Below are 18,270 nucleotides of genomic sequence, written 5' to 3'. Positions count from 1 at the left end.
GAATTATTCCAACTTCTCACATTCCAGAGCCTTCTAAATTCAGTAAGATGTCTTAATTCCTGGGCTCTTTTCACAGATACTTTCACAGTCTTAGAATAAGAAACATTTGAAAGGAATCCTACATACTGACTACCAAAGTTATTTTTACAATAAAGAGCCAAAAAAATGATTACAGTGTCAAATTTAGTCATCTTATAAAAGCTAGATTTAAAAATTCATTTTTTATAATTTTTAAAAATGTTTATTTATTTTTGAGAATGGGCGAGCATGAGCAGGGAAGGGCACAGAGAAGGAGACACAGAATCTGAAGCAGGCTCTGTGTTGTCAGCAAAGAGCCCGACGTGGGGTTCAAACTCAGGAACTGTGAGATCATGACTTGAGCCAAAGTCGGATGCCTAACTGACAGAGCCACCCAGGTACCCCTAAAAATTCATTCTTATTCTCAAGGTAAAAACAAGCATGATACAAGTTTTAGGTAGTAGGATAGTATTTATATCCCACTCATTAGGAAAACCTAATGAATTAATTACCTCTCCCTGGATCTCTGAAAACTGAAGAATGCAGGAAGTTCCCCAAAGAAAAGAAAAGAAAAAAAAAATGAGTCTGAGATTTTTCAAAACAGTTTCTTTTAGGATTTTGTGTATAAATTGTTATAAATAAAGCAATTGGAGACCTCCTCAAACACTATACACAAGAGAACTCTTCCTACTTAAAAGAGTAGGAAGTAAAATTCTTCATTTCTGTTTTTTAAAGGGTGTTGAATTTTGACAAATGTTTTTCTCTGCTCCTATTGAGATTTTCATACATACATGTTTTATATATGTTATATATGCTTTTTAATTCTAATTAATTTTTTAAATAGCTAATATGTTCACATGATCCAAAAATCAAACAATAGAAAAAGGCATCATGACAAACCTCCTACCTTTACCCCTACCTGCTCTTCCCCACACACTTCCACCCTCTCTCCAGGCAGGTAAATAATGGTATTAGCTTCTTATATATCCTTGTAGGGTTTCGTAGGCATATGCAAGCAAATCTATACACAGTCACACACGTTTCTCTCCTGTCCCTTTTGTAATACAAATGGCAGCAAACTATTCTGCACTTAATTTTTTAATTTTAATTTTATTTTTTTTTTTAATTTTTTTTTCAACGTTTATTTATTTTGGGACAGAGAGAGACAGAGCATGAACGGGGGAGGGGCAGAGAGAGAGGGAGACACAGAATCGGAAACAGGCTCCAGGCTCTGAGCCATCAGCCCAGAGCCTGACGCGGGGCTCGAACTCCTGGACCGCGAGATCGTGACCTGGCTGAAGTCGGACGCTTAACCGACTGCGCCACCCAGGCGCCCCTTTAATTTTATTTTAATTTTCGTGAACATACAGTGTAATATTGGTTTCAGGAGGAGAATTCAGTGATTCATCACTTACATACAACACCCAGTGTTCATCACAAGTGCCCTCCTTAATATCCATCACCCATCTAGACATCTCTCACCCACCTCCCTCTATCCGCTCTGTTTGTTTTCTATCATTGTGCGCCTCTTATGGTTTGTTTCCTTCTCTCTTCCCTCCCTTCCCATATGTTTATATGTTTTGTTTCTTAAATTCCACGAGTGAAATCATATTGCATTTGTCTTTCTCTGACTTATTTCACTCAGCATAATACATTCTAGCTCCATACACATTATTGTAAATGGCAAGATTTCATCCTTTTTGATGGCTGAGTAATATTCCATTGTATATACACCACATCTTCTTTATCCATTCATCAGTTGATGGACATTAGGGCTCTCTCCGTGGTCTGGCTATTGTGTGCGGTTTTTTTAAAGTTTTTTCTTTTATTTATTTTGAGAGATAAAATATGTACACGTGTGAGTGCGAGAGAGTCGGGGAGGGTCAGTAAGAGAGGGAGAGAGAGAGAACCCCAAGCAAGCTCTGCAATTCACAAACCATGAGATCATGACCTGAGCTGAAGTCAAGAGTCAGATGTTTAACTGACTGAGCCCCCCAGGTCCCTCTCAGTTGGCTACTGTTGATAATGCTGCTATTAAACCTGGGGTGCATGTACCCTCTCAAATCCGTATTTTTGTATCCTTTGGGTAAATACCTAATAGTGCAATTGCTGGATCATAAGGTAGCTTTCTTTTTAGTTTTTTGAGGAACCTCCATACTGTTCCCCAGAGTGGCTGCACCAGTTTGCATTCCCACCAGCAGTCTGCACTTCATTTTTAATCATTAGGTATATCCTGGTTATTTTTCTATATTAGTACCTGGAAGGGCTCCTAATCATTCTTGCAGCTGCATAGTATCCCATTTATTTATGTGTGTGTGTGTGTGTGTGTGTGTGTGTGTGTGTGTGTTTCGCACGCGCATGCACATGTGCAGCATGTGCCCAGATAAAGTGTATTTAACCAGACCAAACCAATGGACATTTGCATCCAATCTGCTGCCATTATAAACAAAGTTTCGTGGACACTCTTGTCCATATCTCACTTCACATGTAGGTAAGCACTGCTACTGTGTAAAGGGATTCTGGTATTTTGTATGTCAATTAGTTAAAGCACCACCCAATCTTGAGGAATTCTATTATGGGTAGTGTTAAAAACAGGTTTTGAATACAAGGCCAATGCTGCATTTGAAAATGTTTTCCATTGTTTCCTTTAAAGGCCAGAGGGAGAGCCTCTGTTCCTTGCTGCTATTAGCAGGGAAAGGGTTTTGTTTTTGTTTTTGTTTTCTCGCTAGCAAGAAAATATAACTTTAAGAATATTTATTTTTCCTAAAAATCTTTTAAGAAGCTCTGCTTTAGATGATACAACTACTGAGGAACCCCTCCTCTGAAAATGGGGCAGCTACTCTGTACTCCCTTCTGAAGTGAGCCTAGAATCAAATCCTCTTTGCTTTATATTCTTTTCACTTAGTTTTCTAGCATCACGGATATAAGTCTCTATCAGCTGAATATCCTTACCCATTCAACAGGTCCATCCCATAAAAATCAGTCTTAGAAACAGTTTTCTCCTCCCTTTCTCCTAGTGAAAAGCAAAAGGTCTCTAATTATGATGTATGGACATTTCATTCAACCTAGTGAGAAGTCCCAGGATGCCCACAGCAATGAGATGGTGACTAAAGCCCAGCTATACCTACTAACCTCAGGGCCCAGGGATGCCAAGAGTCCAAAAAGAGGTAAAATAATAGCTTCACAGCTGAACTGGGAGCAAAGTTAGTAATGGCAAGCTGGCACCTTCCGTTTTCCCTGACAATACTTCCAGAGGGTGGGGAATGCTATGGTTGGGGAGAAGCAACTGAAGCCAAATTTTGAGGAAGATTGCCAACTGCTGCCATGGGAAAAAAGAGGCATTTAACTTGTTTGAAGTGTATGACAACTACTCATATACACTGAAATAGAGTGGAGGGATCCAAATCCTTGTTGCTGTGATGGCACCATGACACCAGTAAAACCTGAGAGGGTGAAAATCAGACTTTCCTCATTTTCACTAAGTTACTCAGGGACCCCAAGAGGTCAAGATGACTAAAAAAGGAAGGTCCTCAGTAGAGTAACAAAAATGTGTAATGTTACATTTATTCACTTAATATGATAGGTCCTGCTAACTTCTCCCCAACCCTCCACAGAAATTGCCATGGGAAAGGCTCCAAAAATCTCTTCACTGTCACATCTGAATCAGTCTTTTCAGTCCTCATCTTGCGGTCCCTGAGGAAACTGGAAGGAGTCCTTCTTCAAACTTAAAAAGTCCTTTCTGCCCAGTTTCCAAGCCACTCTCTGTGGGGTCTTCTTTCCTCTTTGGGGACTCCTTCTCCATCAGCCAGGCCAGCTTCTCCTCGGGCACATGCTCGTGAGTATTACCAAGCCCTTGAGCTCAGCCTTTATTTAGATCTAAGTCCTCACTCAGTTGTTCAGCTATGCCCCTCAGCTCCCTAATCTGTCTACACTGCCCAGGCTTCCAGACCCTTCAACTGGCACAGACACCTTATGTCAAAAATTGAACTAAATCATTTTCTGCCCCAAACTTGTCCCTCCTACAGTTCCTCTCTCCATTCTGTCACCTTTGTCTCCTCCCTTGCCCAACCTCATTCTTCAGGTCCTCAGAGTTAGACATTCTCTCTTTAATATACCTGAACCGCTCTCCCTCTCCCTCCCACTGCTGAATCTACTCCCCTGATCTCCTCCATCCTCCAATTAAATTTTTTTCACACTTTTACATTGATAACTGTATGTATTTGTACTACATCCATTATTCTAATGTAATTTTATAGGCCACAGCCAGGAACCCAAGTGGGGTTTAGGTGGACTGTTAAAAAATACTTTCCACTTCAACTTTAACCATGTTACTGCCATTACTCCTTCAGCAGCTACCTGCCTCCCCATTACTCCTCGGCACAAAATGTTAGAACTTCTATAATCAGGCCCCTTTCCTCTGGGTTCTACCCCCCAGTACCCCACCCCCCGCCTTCTTTCAGTCACAATGCATGCACTGTCATGAACTTAGCAAGCTTTTTCATCCCTCCATGTTTTTGTTCACACTGCTGCTTTGACTCCTTCCCTGCCTTGGGTGGACTTCATTATTCTTCAGCTTACAGGGATTATCACCTCTCTGCAGCCTCTCCTGATCTGTGAATACTGCCTATAAAAGTGTCCACTCCCTCCTTTGGTCTCCTACTCTATCATACTTCTAGTATAGCATCCATGTTCCCTTACTCCATTTATTTGTGATTTAGATGAAGCACAATAATTTTCTTTCGAGTGATGATATTATTTAAACATAAGGAAATCGGGGTAGATAGAAAATTTTGGCCATTTCTTTCAAGGAATTTATAATATAATTGAGAATTTGGGTTAGAAGTAACGTAAAAAATGCAAAAGTCATGTTTTTTTTCTTTATATTTTCCTTAAAGTATTTAATTTATTTACATTAAAAAATAATGACATAATCAATTTCCCAAAATCTCAGCTTTGTTCTGGTAATCACAACTTATGCTGTGTTTATCAAGAACAAATCAGGGGTGCCTGGGTGGCTCAACTGATTAAGCTCAATTGATTACGGGGTGTCTGACTTCGGCTCAGGTCATGATCTCACATTTGCGTTGACAGCTCAGAGCCTGGAGGCTGCTTTGGATTCTGTGTCTCCCTCTCTCTGCCTCTCCCCGACTCATGCTCTGTCTCTCTCTCTCTCTCAAAAATAGATAAATGTTAAAAAAAAAAAAAAAAAGAACTAATCAAACCCATCACTGGATCAGTGTAAAGGAGTAGTACTTAGTACACTTTGAGATACATGGTAGGTGATTAGTAAATTAATAAGCTAGAGAGAAACTTATATGTCGATAAACATATATATATAGCTCATTTTTCAGATCTAGGTTACTAGAAGTTTGCCTGAAATAATAGTGTGTGTATATATATATATACATATACATATATACATATATGTATATGTATATACACACATTTTTATGTATTATTTCAGGTAAACTCCTAGTAACCTAGATCTTAAGAATGAGTCTAATTATTCATCAAGTTAATTGTTCTTTTTCATGAGGAAAATTTCAAATGCACAAAAACAGAGTGTAGAATAACAAAAGTAGAAAGGATAGTATAATGAATCCCATGCAGCTATAACAATTATCAGTAAATAGTCCATCTTTTTTTTAATCTATACCCCTGTCCTCTCCCTCAGATTATTTTCAAACAAATGCCTGGCATCAGGCTATTTTATAAGACACTTTTTATAAGTCACTTTTAACCTCCTCAAGGGGTAAGATACCAATACAGGGCTTGTTGCCCACAGTTGGTTGAATGTCACAATATCTAACCAGGTCCCTCAAAAAACATCAGACACAAAAAATACTGTGATATAGGACATCCAGTTATAACAATTTCAAGTGTGATCCCTTTAAGTAAATGATAAAGAATTATCTATGCTTAAAAGTCTCTTAAATTGGGGAACACTACATTAACAATGAATAAATTCCAGCTAACAAAAGTTCTGTTCCCTTATTTTTCTTTCTTCTAGCAAATTAACTCTCAGATAAAATCTTCTTATTCTTCACAGATGTGTAATCATTCCATCGACATTTTACTATTAAAAATCTGATTCGAAGTTCTTTTATTGACACAAACAGGAAGATTATTTTAAGTAGAAACATGAACCTAAGTAATAATATTGGGGTTTAACCCTTAAAGAGTAGAGTAATAAGGCATAGTAAACCTTAATTTAACTGGCAAATAAAAAGAAATGAACTCTAAACACTTTCAAATAAATTTCACACAGTATAGAAGAGAAGGAGAAATTCTGACACGCAAAACTAGCGTGTGGTATTTGAGCAGGGGAAGCTGAATGGGCAACTAACTGTTCTAAGACTGACAGAAAACAAGTTATAAACACTTACCTTGTTGCTGCCTAGACTGTAGAATGGAATAAGGTCTTGTCGGCTGCCAGACAACTGAAGAAGAAATACAGAGGGTGTTAGTTCTTTATGTGAGAAAGTATATAAATCTACAGTCCTGGAAATACAAGAATTTGAAAACCAAATCAACAGGACGTTAAAGTCTGATAGCAGAGACGTTGTGGAGACCAAAGCTGTAAACCAGGCTAGCGTAAACTTTGGGATGTTATTAGGCACAATTTTTTTTTTCTTTTTAACTGAATGGAACTTTAAGGCAGAAGGCTTGTATAAGATCAGATACCCCATTTACACTGAGGCAACAACTGGCTGGGCCTGAGTAAGGGTACTTCATCTGTGTTTCCCCTTCTATTGAAAGGATACCAGGTTACTGGTTATCTTACCATGTCCTGATCTTACGACTTCCTTCTCTGGGTATTCGTAGCAGATGTATAGACACAAGCTATTTAATTTTAAACCATAGGATTCTAAATGCCAAACCTCTGCAAGTATCTCTGCATTTTGATGTGTCATTTTCTAAAGAAATGAGAAGATTTTAAGTTGAAATAAAATGATATTTCTTACTGTCTGAGAATGTTCCCAATCTTTCAGTCTGAGATCATTAGTGATGTCATTCGGTCACCCGGAGGCCCCATGTGCCCTACCATCTGATACTCTCCCTACCTGTCACTATGATCTCTCAAACACTAAGGTTAAGGGTCAGCTGCTCTTTACAATGTTTGTACTGTGGTTTTCCTTAGTGCAAAATTCAGACAAAGGTAGTATTTTTCATACCCACATCTTTGTCAGAAGTAAGGAAAGGAAAGATAAATCACAGGGCCACAATCATATTTCTTTGTGAAGAATTATTTGTATGCTTAATATGCACATAAATTATATCTATGCTTCAAAAAACAACAATAAACTTAAGACACTGTTATGAAACAAACCTAACTTATTTTACTCATTTATGCTACCCTGGATGGCCTTTCAGCAACTGAGTTTGTAAACCGAGTCCAGACTTCTCCCCAATTTAAAAGTAATGAAGTTAGGCCCAGAAAATTTAAATGACTTACACAAGGCACTTGGCTAGTTTTGCTTTAGTTCAACACACACTCACTGAACACCCAGTCACTGTGCTAGGCACTGCTCATACAAAAATAAAGGAGAGACATTAGAAACATACTTTAATGGATACTTTCCTTACCACACTGGCTAGCACAGTAGCACAGTTGCTACATCAGTTCAGAGAAGGAAATGATACCCGAGATGAGAGTTACAAGGATGTAGAAGAGTTATCCAAGCAAAGAAGAAAAGGGAAGGAGAGCCCAGGTAGAGCACCAAATGGGGAGTCCATGTACTCACTCTGTTCACATTTGGAGAGCTAATACTCCTCCTACTCAGTTTCCCCTTTCCTGTCAACTGTTCCTTCACTGTAACTTCCTGTCAGAAAATATACACAGGAAAAACATGTATCTGAGACAGACCTCCAAAGCAATGGCATGTAAAGCAGTCTTTGAGCTACTATCTCTACACACACGTTCCTCGTTCTTTAAATAATGGCTGTTACTTCACATGGTGGAATGACCCAATTCCAATCACTGTGGAATATTCAAAGTTAATTATATAGCTGTTGGTTACTTAGATCACTCTTTTATCTCTTGATGGCCCCCTTGAAGCTGGCCAGAAGTTAGTTCCAGGAGAAAGATCATGAAAATTAGATCATTCACTTTTATTTTTCATTAGGATCTTTGGTTAGAAATAATAAAAGTCTCGATATTGCTATGTAAAATGAGGTTTAAGGTTCCACTAAGGATTAGATTTACTGCTGGCATCTCTATTATCCCTTCTAGAGAACCACTCTAAGGCTGTGGCTGACATATCCAGCTAAGCAAAGAAGGGTCCATTCTGCCTCATACCTACATATTTCTTCCACAACATTCTTGTCCATTACCAAAGAGTTTTTAAAATAATTCTTCAGCCAGAGAGAGTTAAATATTTTCTCCCATTAACTCAAGGCAACTAGACACCATTTAGTGTACTGGGAAAAGTAACTTCCCAGTATAGCTTTTGTATGTTCCAAGACTTAACTGATAAGTTGAATCTAAATTAATATGCCCCACCTAAACAGATGCTTCAAAGGTTTGGATGTAACAATCCTGTGAATTGTAGAGAGGCAAAGAGAATCAGGCTGGGTCAGCACCACTGCTACCAGCTCTGTTGGCTAACCTGGCGAAGACGATCCAAAGTGAGAAGGTTCTCCACAGCCAGCACACTTCTGAGGTATTTTTCAATATAAGCCTCTGAGTCAGCAGAAGCGGTGTTTTCAACATTAGCTGCCATTCTTGCTAATGTTTCTCGTTCCTCTACTCCCTGGGCATCCTGGAGAACAGAAAGTTGTGTATTAAAATTAAGTACTTGGTAGAAGAAAACATAAAAGCTTCTTCATCTATACAAGTACACACACACACACACAGAGTACTGAACTAAATGGGACATATTCCAAAACTCCACTTTACTGCCAGCTTTCAGAACTCAAAATGCATTTCCCCACAGAAATTACGGTATGAATTGGTGGTTAGGTTAACCTGAAAGGTTAACACAGTGCCACTGAAACACAGCACATTCTCAATAAAATTGTCCTCTGCTATGTTTCTGTTGCAAACAGAAATGTTACTGGTTACAAAGGATTTGGTGGAAATAGCTGGAAATATACCACCACCACAATACTTCAGAAATACATCATGAGAGGCAAGAGAGAGGAACAAGAAGCTGGGGTGACAGCAGGACAGGGGTCGGGTCCAAATAACTCCAGTAGGAGGCAGACACAGGTATGGAGAAGAAGAATGCAAAGGAAGGTTGGCTTTCCACCCGTTCCCTAAGCAGCAGACCACGGACTACACGTCCAAGAAGTAGCAGCTTTTAAAACTGGTCTCGGTCCTCAACTCTGGAGTGAGACAGGCCAAAGGCAGCATTGCACCCACCAAGAAGAAAAGTATCCTGGGAAATTCTCACTTGCTGTGCTCTTGCCAAGAGCCCATCCCTGCTCCTCTGACATGGGCAGCCCATGCAGATAAACAAGATGTTCACAAGTCAGGGAGGGACGTTGTTAATGTATTTAATCATGTCAAGCAAGCTTGGCTCCTAACAAATTACTCTATTCAGAGAAAATCTGATACTTTATTTACTTGCGTATTTGTCAGAATAATGTCAAAACCCACAAAATATATATCCATATGCCACTGCATCTTTAGATGCCATCAACTTTAAGGAAAAGAAAAACTTTATTTTATATACCACTAAGGAGAAAAGAAAAAATTCTGCCAATTAATTTTAAGATATCAATTATTAAACACATTCTAACGTCAAAAATATTTTTTAAAATTTAAATAATCTTTAAGAACAGATAAAATGTGGAAGAATCTGGAAGGTGGCTTAACTTCACAAAACTTCTGTCTCCTACCACTATAGGATTCATTTGAGCCTTTTAATAACTCTGAAAAGAAGCAATCATCCTCATTTCATGGATGAGGAAAGATGAAGGCCACGTAATTGGCAAGAGATTCAAGATTAGAACTTAGGTCCCCTGATACTCCTGACAAAGTAGTCCTTTTACCTCTCAACACACAATACTTCTTGGTGTCTGAAGGTAACAGGCATTATCCTGATTTTATAAGGAAAGGGAAACTTGGTTTTATAGAAACAGATACACTCATGTTACCCATGTCCCTATCAAGATACAAAACATTTCCAGTACTTCAGAAAGTTCACTTACGGCCTACCCTTCCCCCCAAGGCAAGGTAATTTCTTTCACCACAGATTAGTTTCACCGGTTTTAGAATTTCACATAAATGGAATCATCCTTTCTTGTGTCTGGCTTCTTACATTCAGAATAACGATTCTGGATTCATTGAAGAAGTTCATTTCTTTGTGTAGCTAAGTGATAGTCCACACTATGGATATACCACAATTTGCTTATCCATTCATCCGCTAACGGATGTTTGGATTGTTTCCAGTTTTGGGTTCCTCTGGATTCAGCTGCTATGAGCATTCCTATACACATCTCTATGACACACATGGTCACTTCTCTTGAGTAAGCACCTAGAGGTGGAATTACTGGGTCCTGGGGTAGACAGTTGAAACCATTTCCTATTCTCTGGCCTACCATCAGTTCTTTTGCCACCAAGCTCTCATAGCTGCTATAACAGGGAACACAGAGAACTTTTCAAGGATTTTTCATGATGAAACCTAGCTCCTTGAGGAATCTTTTTGTTTCTAAATAAAAAATAAACTAAGTGTAGTCCTTTTCCTGCTAAGTTTTAAGTCTCGCTGTTCCTTTTTCTTTATCATCAGGATTTGATAATGTGAAAATAACACTTGCCAACTTAGATGTTTAGATAATTATTAACAAGCAGCCCAACCACATGAGGTCATATGCTTCTCTCTCAATGGATCCCCCTGCATTTCCTCCCTTTGAAAACTGTATCACTCAGGGAATAAAAGCACCTTTAAAGAGGATAAGGAACCTACAGTTGGGAGGGGATGAGACAGGAGGGGAAGGAAAATGAGAGAAATGGAAAAATGGAAGAGAGTTCACTACAGCAGTCATTGTTTCTCAACTGCATTCAAACCATGTATAGAGTTAAAGTATGAAACAACCAGAAAGACATAAAACATTCAGACACAGAGAATAAACACTGCATCTCTTGCTGAGCATATAAGTATACAAAGAGTAATCGACTACAGACCCAAGATTTTGCAGCTAGTCTAACTCTGAAAACAGACTTATTTTTAAAATGTGCAGCAGGCTCCAAATTAAACAGTTAAACAGCTAATACTTACTATGTAAGTCTAACACTTTGGAGATCCAGTACAAGACTTCCTGCGGTATAAGAAATCTAAAGCAGAGCCTAAGCACTATATAATCTTTTCACCCTTCCAAAAACTCACTGCTTAGAATACATTTTGTCCACCTATTGTTCACTCAACAGAATCAACAACTTCCAGCACTCGAAAATGAAGTGTAGGGTGCTGATGTGGACCGTGTGGTTAGTAGGGAGTGTCCACTCCCAGCACACTCTCCCATTCTTCACTCCCTAGGAAAGTATAATCTGCACCTCCTCACTCCTCGATTCTGGATGGTGAGCGTGACAGACGGGACTGCTCTGATTTCCCTTTTGCAGAGTCCTTTTCTAAGAACCGTCATGTCTTCCTACCCCTGTAAGGAAGGCCTCCATTGCCAGCTGTGTCGAAGACCAGGTGAATAAATCTGGGATTAAATATTAGGAAGCAAATGAAAACTACATCGTCCAGCAAGCTTCTGTCCGGGGGTATCTGAAACTCCATTTGTTTGATTCCTATGGCTCTCTCAGTTCAGAAAGGGAAATAAGGAGAGGAAGATAATAATAGGATCTATAATAATGGCAATTACAATTTACTGCTGTGTGTGTGTGTACAACGTCCTTAAAAAACAACCCTGTACAGAGGTATCACTAACCCAATTTGATAAATGAAAAAATTGAGGCTCAAAGTAACTCACTAAGTGCACCTCACTGAGAGGTGATGAAAGTAAGATTTCTGTGTGATTCCAAAATGAATCTCCAAAGCTTGAATCTCTATTTTGAGCTATGTTGCTTCCCTTTGAGGGTTACAATATTGTTACCTTATGTCTACTAGAAATGAAAAGGAGTGCTGTCTTCTAGGAGTATTGATTTGCTTTTCAAAAGAAAGTTCTTCTCCAACAAAATACTAAAACCAGAACCTTTGAAGCCACAAGTACATTTTACTATGAATCACATTAAGATTAGAAAATTCCTCTACAAACCTACAGCATTTGCCTAAACACACATTTTCATGGACTATGTATTTCTTGGGTAGGTGACTTTTCAGGGACGTAGCTCTTTTTACATGTTTATTTTTAGTAAACTCAAATTTTGTACAATCCTTCACCTCTGGAATATTGGAGACAATCTCAAAAGTCACTCCACAGCCAGGAATAGAACTTCGATGTGACATCTTTTTTAGGAGACTCTGAGCAAAACCCTAGAGAAAAACAAAACAGAAAGATATGGTTTCCTACCTCAAAAACTGAGTGTTCATTAACAAAGCATAAGGGATACTGCATTCATTCTAACAAAAAGAAACAGAGTATATTTCCAACATAAGCAAGCTGAAATCCAAATCACTAATTAGAGACTCCTCAACTTCATTTTAGTGCACAAAACCAATTTATTAGATTCTTGCCGCGTGACAGGTGCTAGACCCATTATATGAAGAGTATAAACCCAAAACTCTGGAAACAGACACTGGGCATCTGGTTCAGCTCTGCTTAAAGGCTACAGAAAAAAAAGACTGTTGACTTCAACACAATAAAGTGACCTTCTAAGATGTAAGCAAGGACTGGTACTCTTATACTTTTTTTTTTTTTTCCAGTACAATGGACATCTTGCAGCATGAATATTGACAAGTTCAGGCATTAAATTCTTGACCAAAGCAGGATCGTTATGAAGAATGATTTAAGAGTGCATGGTCATTGTTTATGCTGACTGTGCTCTTTGCACAGTTAAGAATTGAACTGTTGAATTAATGCATAGATGACTCATTTGAAGATGCTGCTAAGACTGAACATCCTGTAGAGGTTGAAGAGAGCAGGGATGAGGGCAGAATATAATTGGTGAATCAAGATAAGAAGAAGAGAGAATATTAAACTGATGCCCAACTTTTTCCCTCATTCAAAAGGGAAGCAGGAAATATGTGAGAACCTCCGAAAAAAAATAGAAAAATCCAGCTGTTTGGTCCTAGAAGTACATATTTTCACAAACCTCCTTAATAATAATTTCTCTCCTCTTCAGTGATCTATAGTTAACTTTTTAAAAGACTGTAACTTTTATGGGGCACCTGGGTAGCTCAGTTAAGCCTCTCTTGATTTCGGCTCAGGTCATGATCTCCCAGTCTGTGGGTTCGATCCCTAAAGCAGGCTCTGTGCTGACACCATGGAGCCTGCTTCGGATTCTCTCTCTCCCTCTCTCTCTCTCTGCCTCTCCCCTGTTTGCTCTCTCTCTCTGTCTCTCACAAAATAAATAAATAAGCATGAAGAAAAAAATAAGAATAAAAATTAAAAAATAAAAATTAAAAAATAAAATAAAAACTGTAGTTTTAGAATGCAAACAGACCACTGATTTCAGCCCTTCATTCTACCCACTTCAGCCTTGCAATGCTGAGCCACTGCCAATTACACTGGTCAGAGCTCAGCTGTAGGTTTGTTTTCTTTTTAACGTGTGGGGAGGGAAGGTGTGGGTGCTGTTGTTACCTACTTTTTGCTTTCCTTCTGTATGGAACTACTGAAGCTGATTTGCACACATTAGCGTCATAAGGAAGTCCCTGTTCTTGTATAAAGAAGCAAATTTTGGGAATGAAGTATCTGAAATCAGGAGGGAAACTGGCATGCCCTAAAACACTATTACATCATTCAGCATCAATTTGATAATGTCAAGTCATTTCAACCAGGGAAAAAATGTGGCAACTTCTTGTCGCTATAATAAAAAATAAAAAATAAAAACAAACTAGAGAAACACACACACACACACACACACACACACACACACACACACACCCCAGAAGGAGTTCAGTGATGCCATGATGCACCCTTTCTGTTAAGGATTCTGTGGGGCTGGTGGTTGTCCCAGGGCAGTCTCAGTGCCTGGCAACCAGAATCTCTAGCTCAGGCATGGCAAATCGCTCTTCAAAACGCTCAAGAGCAACACGTCTTTTTCAATCCCTTAAAGACTTCCGAGAAAAGAGAGATGGAGAAGAGTGAACGGGAGCCACACCATATACGTCTAGCTAACCCGATGACCTGGATTTTATTGATGCTGGATTGCCAAGCTAAAGAGCTGCAATTTTAACAGCATTACCGCCAGTCTTCATTTCAAAGATTGATATCAGTGTGACATTTAGAACTAAAGATTAATTTTTAGGGGTGGAGATTACATCTAGGACTCTGTCAACCATGACTGTGCTCTTTTAAATGAAAAGATTTCTTTTCATATGTCCTGGTTTTAGTCAGTGTACTGAGAAGGCCTCAAAAAAAAAAAAAATGAGCACAGTTAAAAGAATCTCCAGAATGAGCCTCCCAAGTCCTATATTTGCAAAGCCAATGAAAGAAACAGTTTATACCCTTACCTAGAAGTTTTCTACTAACCCCAGTCACATGGCACAAGGTCCTTCCTGATCCAGCTGCAACTGCGTGGCCGGCCACAGACCTGCCCCACCCCCCCCAGCACACCTGTCAACACTCTGCTTCTCATGGTCTGAGCCCTCCATGCCCTGTCCCTCCTCACTACCCCTGCACATGTGTTATCTCCTCTCCACAGAAGAGTCAATTCCTCCTCTGCCTGCCAAACTCCCCTGTCTGTAAAGGAGTGGCTCGCATGCTACCCCCCTCTCTGACACCTGCTCTGACTCCCTTGGTGTGAATTCTCCATCCCTTGGCCTGCAGCCTTCCAGCACTCAGGGAGCACCGGCATTACAGCACTAACCCAACAGAGACAGATCACCTGTTCATATATGTCTACATACACCAACGGACACTAGCTATTCCAAGATGCAGACTACTTCTAACTTATCCTGTTACCCAAAGCTTGACAGAGTACACTCTCTAAATATGTGAATCAGTGAATTAGCAGAGATGACTGAAAGGGAAGAAAGAGATGCAAAGCAGAGGGTAAGATGTCCAAACAACAGCAAACCTACAGAGAACCTTCACATCTTGCGTGACCCAAACGAAAAGTCAAAAAACAAAACAGTGAACTTCACTTTGACTGGGCTCTGTGGCAGCGAAAAGAATGGCATTAATTTGTGACTATGTAATAAGAAAGACTGATTGTAACAACTTAATGTTGTCTTGGAGAAGTCGGGATGGAATGTGCCAGAACGAAGCAGGCACAGTTACAAGACAGTAACAGGCACGCTGAAGAGAAAATGCTTCATAGAGTCTGCTTAGATGAGAGGCCAGAACAATCATTCCCTGGCCCTGCCCTCAACGTCAGACCTGTGATTAAAGTCATTTCTTCAACGAGGATTAATGACTCACCTGCCGGCCATGAACATTGACACAAATTCGTTTCCGTAACACTAACTGCATGTCAGCTGGATGGCTGAGCTGGACTGTCACCCGCACAATCAGATACACTCGCTCATCCGCAGGGGTGCCTTTACTGAGCTGAGGACAGCTGTGCACTGCAGAGTCCCAAGAGGCTTCTGCTCTCACCTGCAGAGACAGAAAGAACATACTTTTCCCTCTCCTCCTGGAAAAACAAAACAAAACAAAACAAAACAAAAAAAAACAACCTCACGAGGAAACATCTTGACTTGGCTACAGTCCTACAGGCTGGTCATGAGTGCAGATGTACTAGAACCTCCCTGAAAAGCTATGGGATAGGAAGATATGGTCTCCATCACCCTAGTCTGGGAAGAACAGAGCATGATGTTCCTGGCTGGCTGGCTTTTAAAATGTTTTTATTTTGAAAAATGCTCAAACATAAAGTGCAAATTCAGGACAATGAACTCCTGAATATCTTCCATCTAGAATCATCAGCTGCTCAGGACAATGAACTCCTGTGTATCTTCAATCTACAATCATCAGCTGTTAATATTTTGCCACTTTTCCTTTCTCTTCCTCGCAACACATATACACGCAGTATTATTTTTTTGCTGCACTACTTTAGAGGAAGTTACAAACTTGTAACTCTACATGCCTACATACATTAACAAGTATCTTCTAACAGCAGGTACATCCTCTGACTTAACCATAGGATAATTATATTCAGGAAATTTAACATCAATAAAATACTATTATATAATACATAGTCTACATTCAAATCTTTCAGCTGTTCCAATCCAGGATCACTAACTGCATTTAGAGGTCATGTCCCTTTAGTCCATGTCAATCTGGAATGGTTCCCCACCCTTTCTTTGTTGCTCATGACACTGACTTATTAAAGAATGTACAGAATGTACAGAATTGTACAGAATGTATCACAGTTGGGTTTGTTGTCTTTTTCCCTGCTATTAAAGTTTTGCATATTAGGAATACCACTAAGTGATAATGTGCCCTAAGCATCACATCAGCTTTCCTTGTTTAAACTATTTTATTGTTTTTCCAATATACTCAAAATTAGAAAATAAGCTCCCATTATATACCCATCACCCGGATTCAAACATTATCTAGATTTTGCCACACTGACTTCATCTTTTTTCTCCTCTTTAAAAAGCCTTTACCACAGGGCCACCTGGGTGGCTCAGTCGGTTAAGCGACTGACTCTTGATCTTGGCTCAGGTTATGATCTCACAATTGGTGAGGTTATGATCTCACAGTTGGTGGGTTCGAGCCCTGCATCAGGCTCTGCACTGACAACACAGAGCTTGAGATTGTCTCTCTCTCTCTCTCTGCCCCTCCCTTTTCATGCTTTCTCTCTCTCTCTCTCTCTCTGTCTCTCTCTCTCAAAATAAATCAACTTTAAAAAAAAAGTCTTTAGTAAAGAATTTCAAAGCAAATCCCAAACATCATGTCGGTTTATGATGGACCAAAGCTGACCTGAACTATGAATACTAACAGAGAGAGATCCTTTACCAGGAGGGGAAATAAATGGCAAATGGATGTAATTTGACCATCTACTCCTTCTGGAAGCGGTTCCAATCTTTCTGGAAGTCGTAATGAAAGGTTTTCATTTATGCATCTTGACAAATGTAAGCATTAAAGTGATTACATTGCTGATTGTTTAAAAAGACTCAAGGAAAGGTTAAAGAAACTACTTTTCATCTGATTTTCCCTAGTTATGCTTTGTTTACCTCTCCATCATGCTGTTTTACAATCTGCAGTTCAAAGAACTCATCCTCTTCTTCTCCAGTGAGGGTAGCATCCCATCCACCAGCTTCTGGGTCATCAAGATTATCCTGGGAGCTGAAATCATCAGCTAAAAGCAAAGAAGTTCCATTAAATACAGAGATCATTTTAAGGGATAACCCTTACCAGCTAAATTTCAATGTGCTTGGTATTAAAATTCTACTGCCTCAAATTTCATTTGCTTTTGGCTCTAAAATCTTACATGACATGGAAGAGGACCATTAAACAGTTCTTAGAGATGGACAGACTCTCAAGAAATTATCTTATCCAATCTCTTACCTTTATGCTTTATTTTACATGGAAGGAAAATGAAGCCAAGATACCCAAGAAGTTATTCAAGGTCAGCCCATAAATGTTAATGATAGGATTATAACCGAAATTCCCTATTTTTTAGTGCATTGAAAAATGAGAAGCGAGAGTGATTCCAATTATCTGACAGTTGAGTTCAACAAAAGAATCAATTGGCTACATGAGCCGGAAACTTGGAGGGTTGCCCCCTGACCCTTTAGTTATTTAGTTCTAAGCCTGGACCTTCCAACACCCTATCCATTTTAAGCTGTGAGCAGGCACCAAAAGTATCTTTTCTAGTATGTGGGCTTCTGTGGATCAAGAATGGGCAAAAGGCTGAACAAGCTCTTGACCATGTCTTGGAATATCCATACAAACAGGTCTTCTATAAGCTTATTCTTTTCCACTCTTACCCTCCTCCACATGCACACACAAGCACACACAAGAGCACCTCACCTATCTAGGAATCTAACATAAAAATAGGCTGGAGTAACCCTCAGCATGCAAGGCTCAAGAGAACAAGACAGGATAGAGTGCTGTGGCAAAACACTGAAACCCCATCAGGTAGACAGACAGTAGAAATGGCTAAATATTATTTATTAACTCTGTGTGCATATAATAATTTTCCATATATCTAAATAAGTTAAGTAGTACAAAATGCTAAATACCTCAGATATTATA

The 18,270-nt window shown here is 39.3% G+C and overlaps 1 protein-coding gene across 1 annotated transcript in view; it reads right to left on the bottom strand.

Moving 5' to 3' along the window:
- The window catches only part of KIF13B (kinesin family member 13B), a 203,102-nt gene that overhangs the window by 43,540 nt on the left and 141,292 nt on the right, over positions 1 to 18,270 (bottom strand). The window contains exons 30-35 of the mRNA XM_047090638.1: positions 17,247 to 17,371; positions 15,490 to 15,666; positions 12,348 to 12,440; positions 8,628 to 8,780; positions 7,764 to 7,841; positions 6,405 to 6,458 (exon numbers count right to left, since the gene is read on the bottom strand). Of these exons, the coding sequence (XP_046946594.1) occupies positions 6,405 to 6,458; positions 7,764 to 7,841; positions 8,628 to 8,780; positions 12,348 to 12,440; positions 15,490 to 15,666; positions 17,247 to 17,371 (680 nt within the window). The remainder of the gene's footprint in view (positions 1 to 6,404; positions 6,459 to 7,763; positions 7,842 to 8,627; positions 8,781 to 12,347; positions 12,441 to 15,489; positions 15,667 to 17,246; positions 17,372 to 18,270) is intronic.

Source organism: Lynx rufus, unplaced genomic scaffold (assembly GCF_022079265.1).
Source record: "Lynx rufus isolate CCGP_SWC_20201006 ecotype Redwood Valley unplaced genomic scaffold, mLynRuf1.p SCAF_3, whole genome shotgun sequence".
Lineage (NCBI taxonomy): Eukaryota > Metazoa > Chordata > Mammalia > Carnivora > Felidae > Lynx > Lynx rufus.
This window is presented reverse-complemented; position numbering and strand designations above follow the sequence as displayed.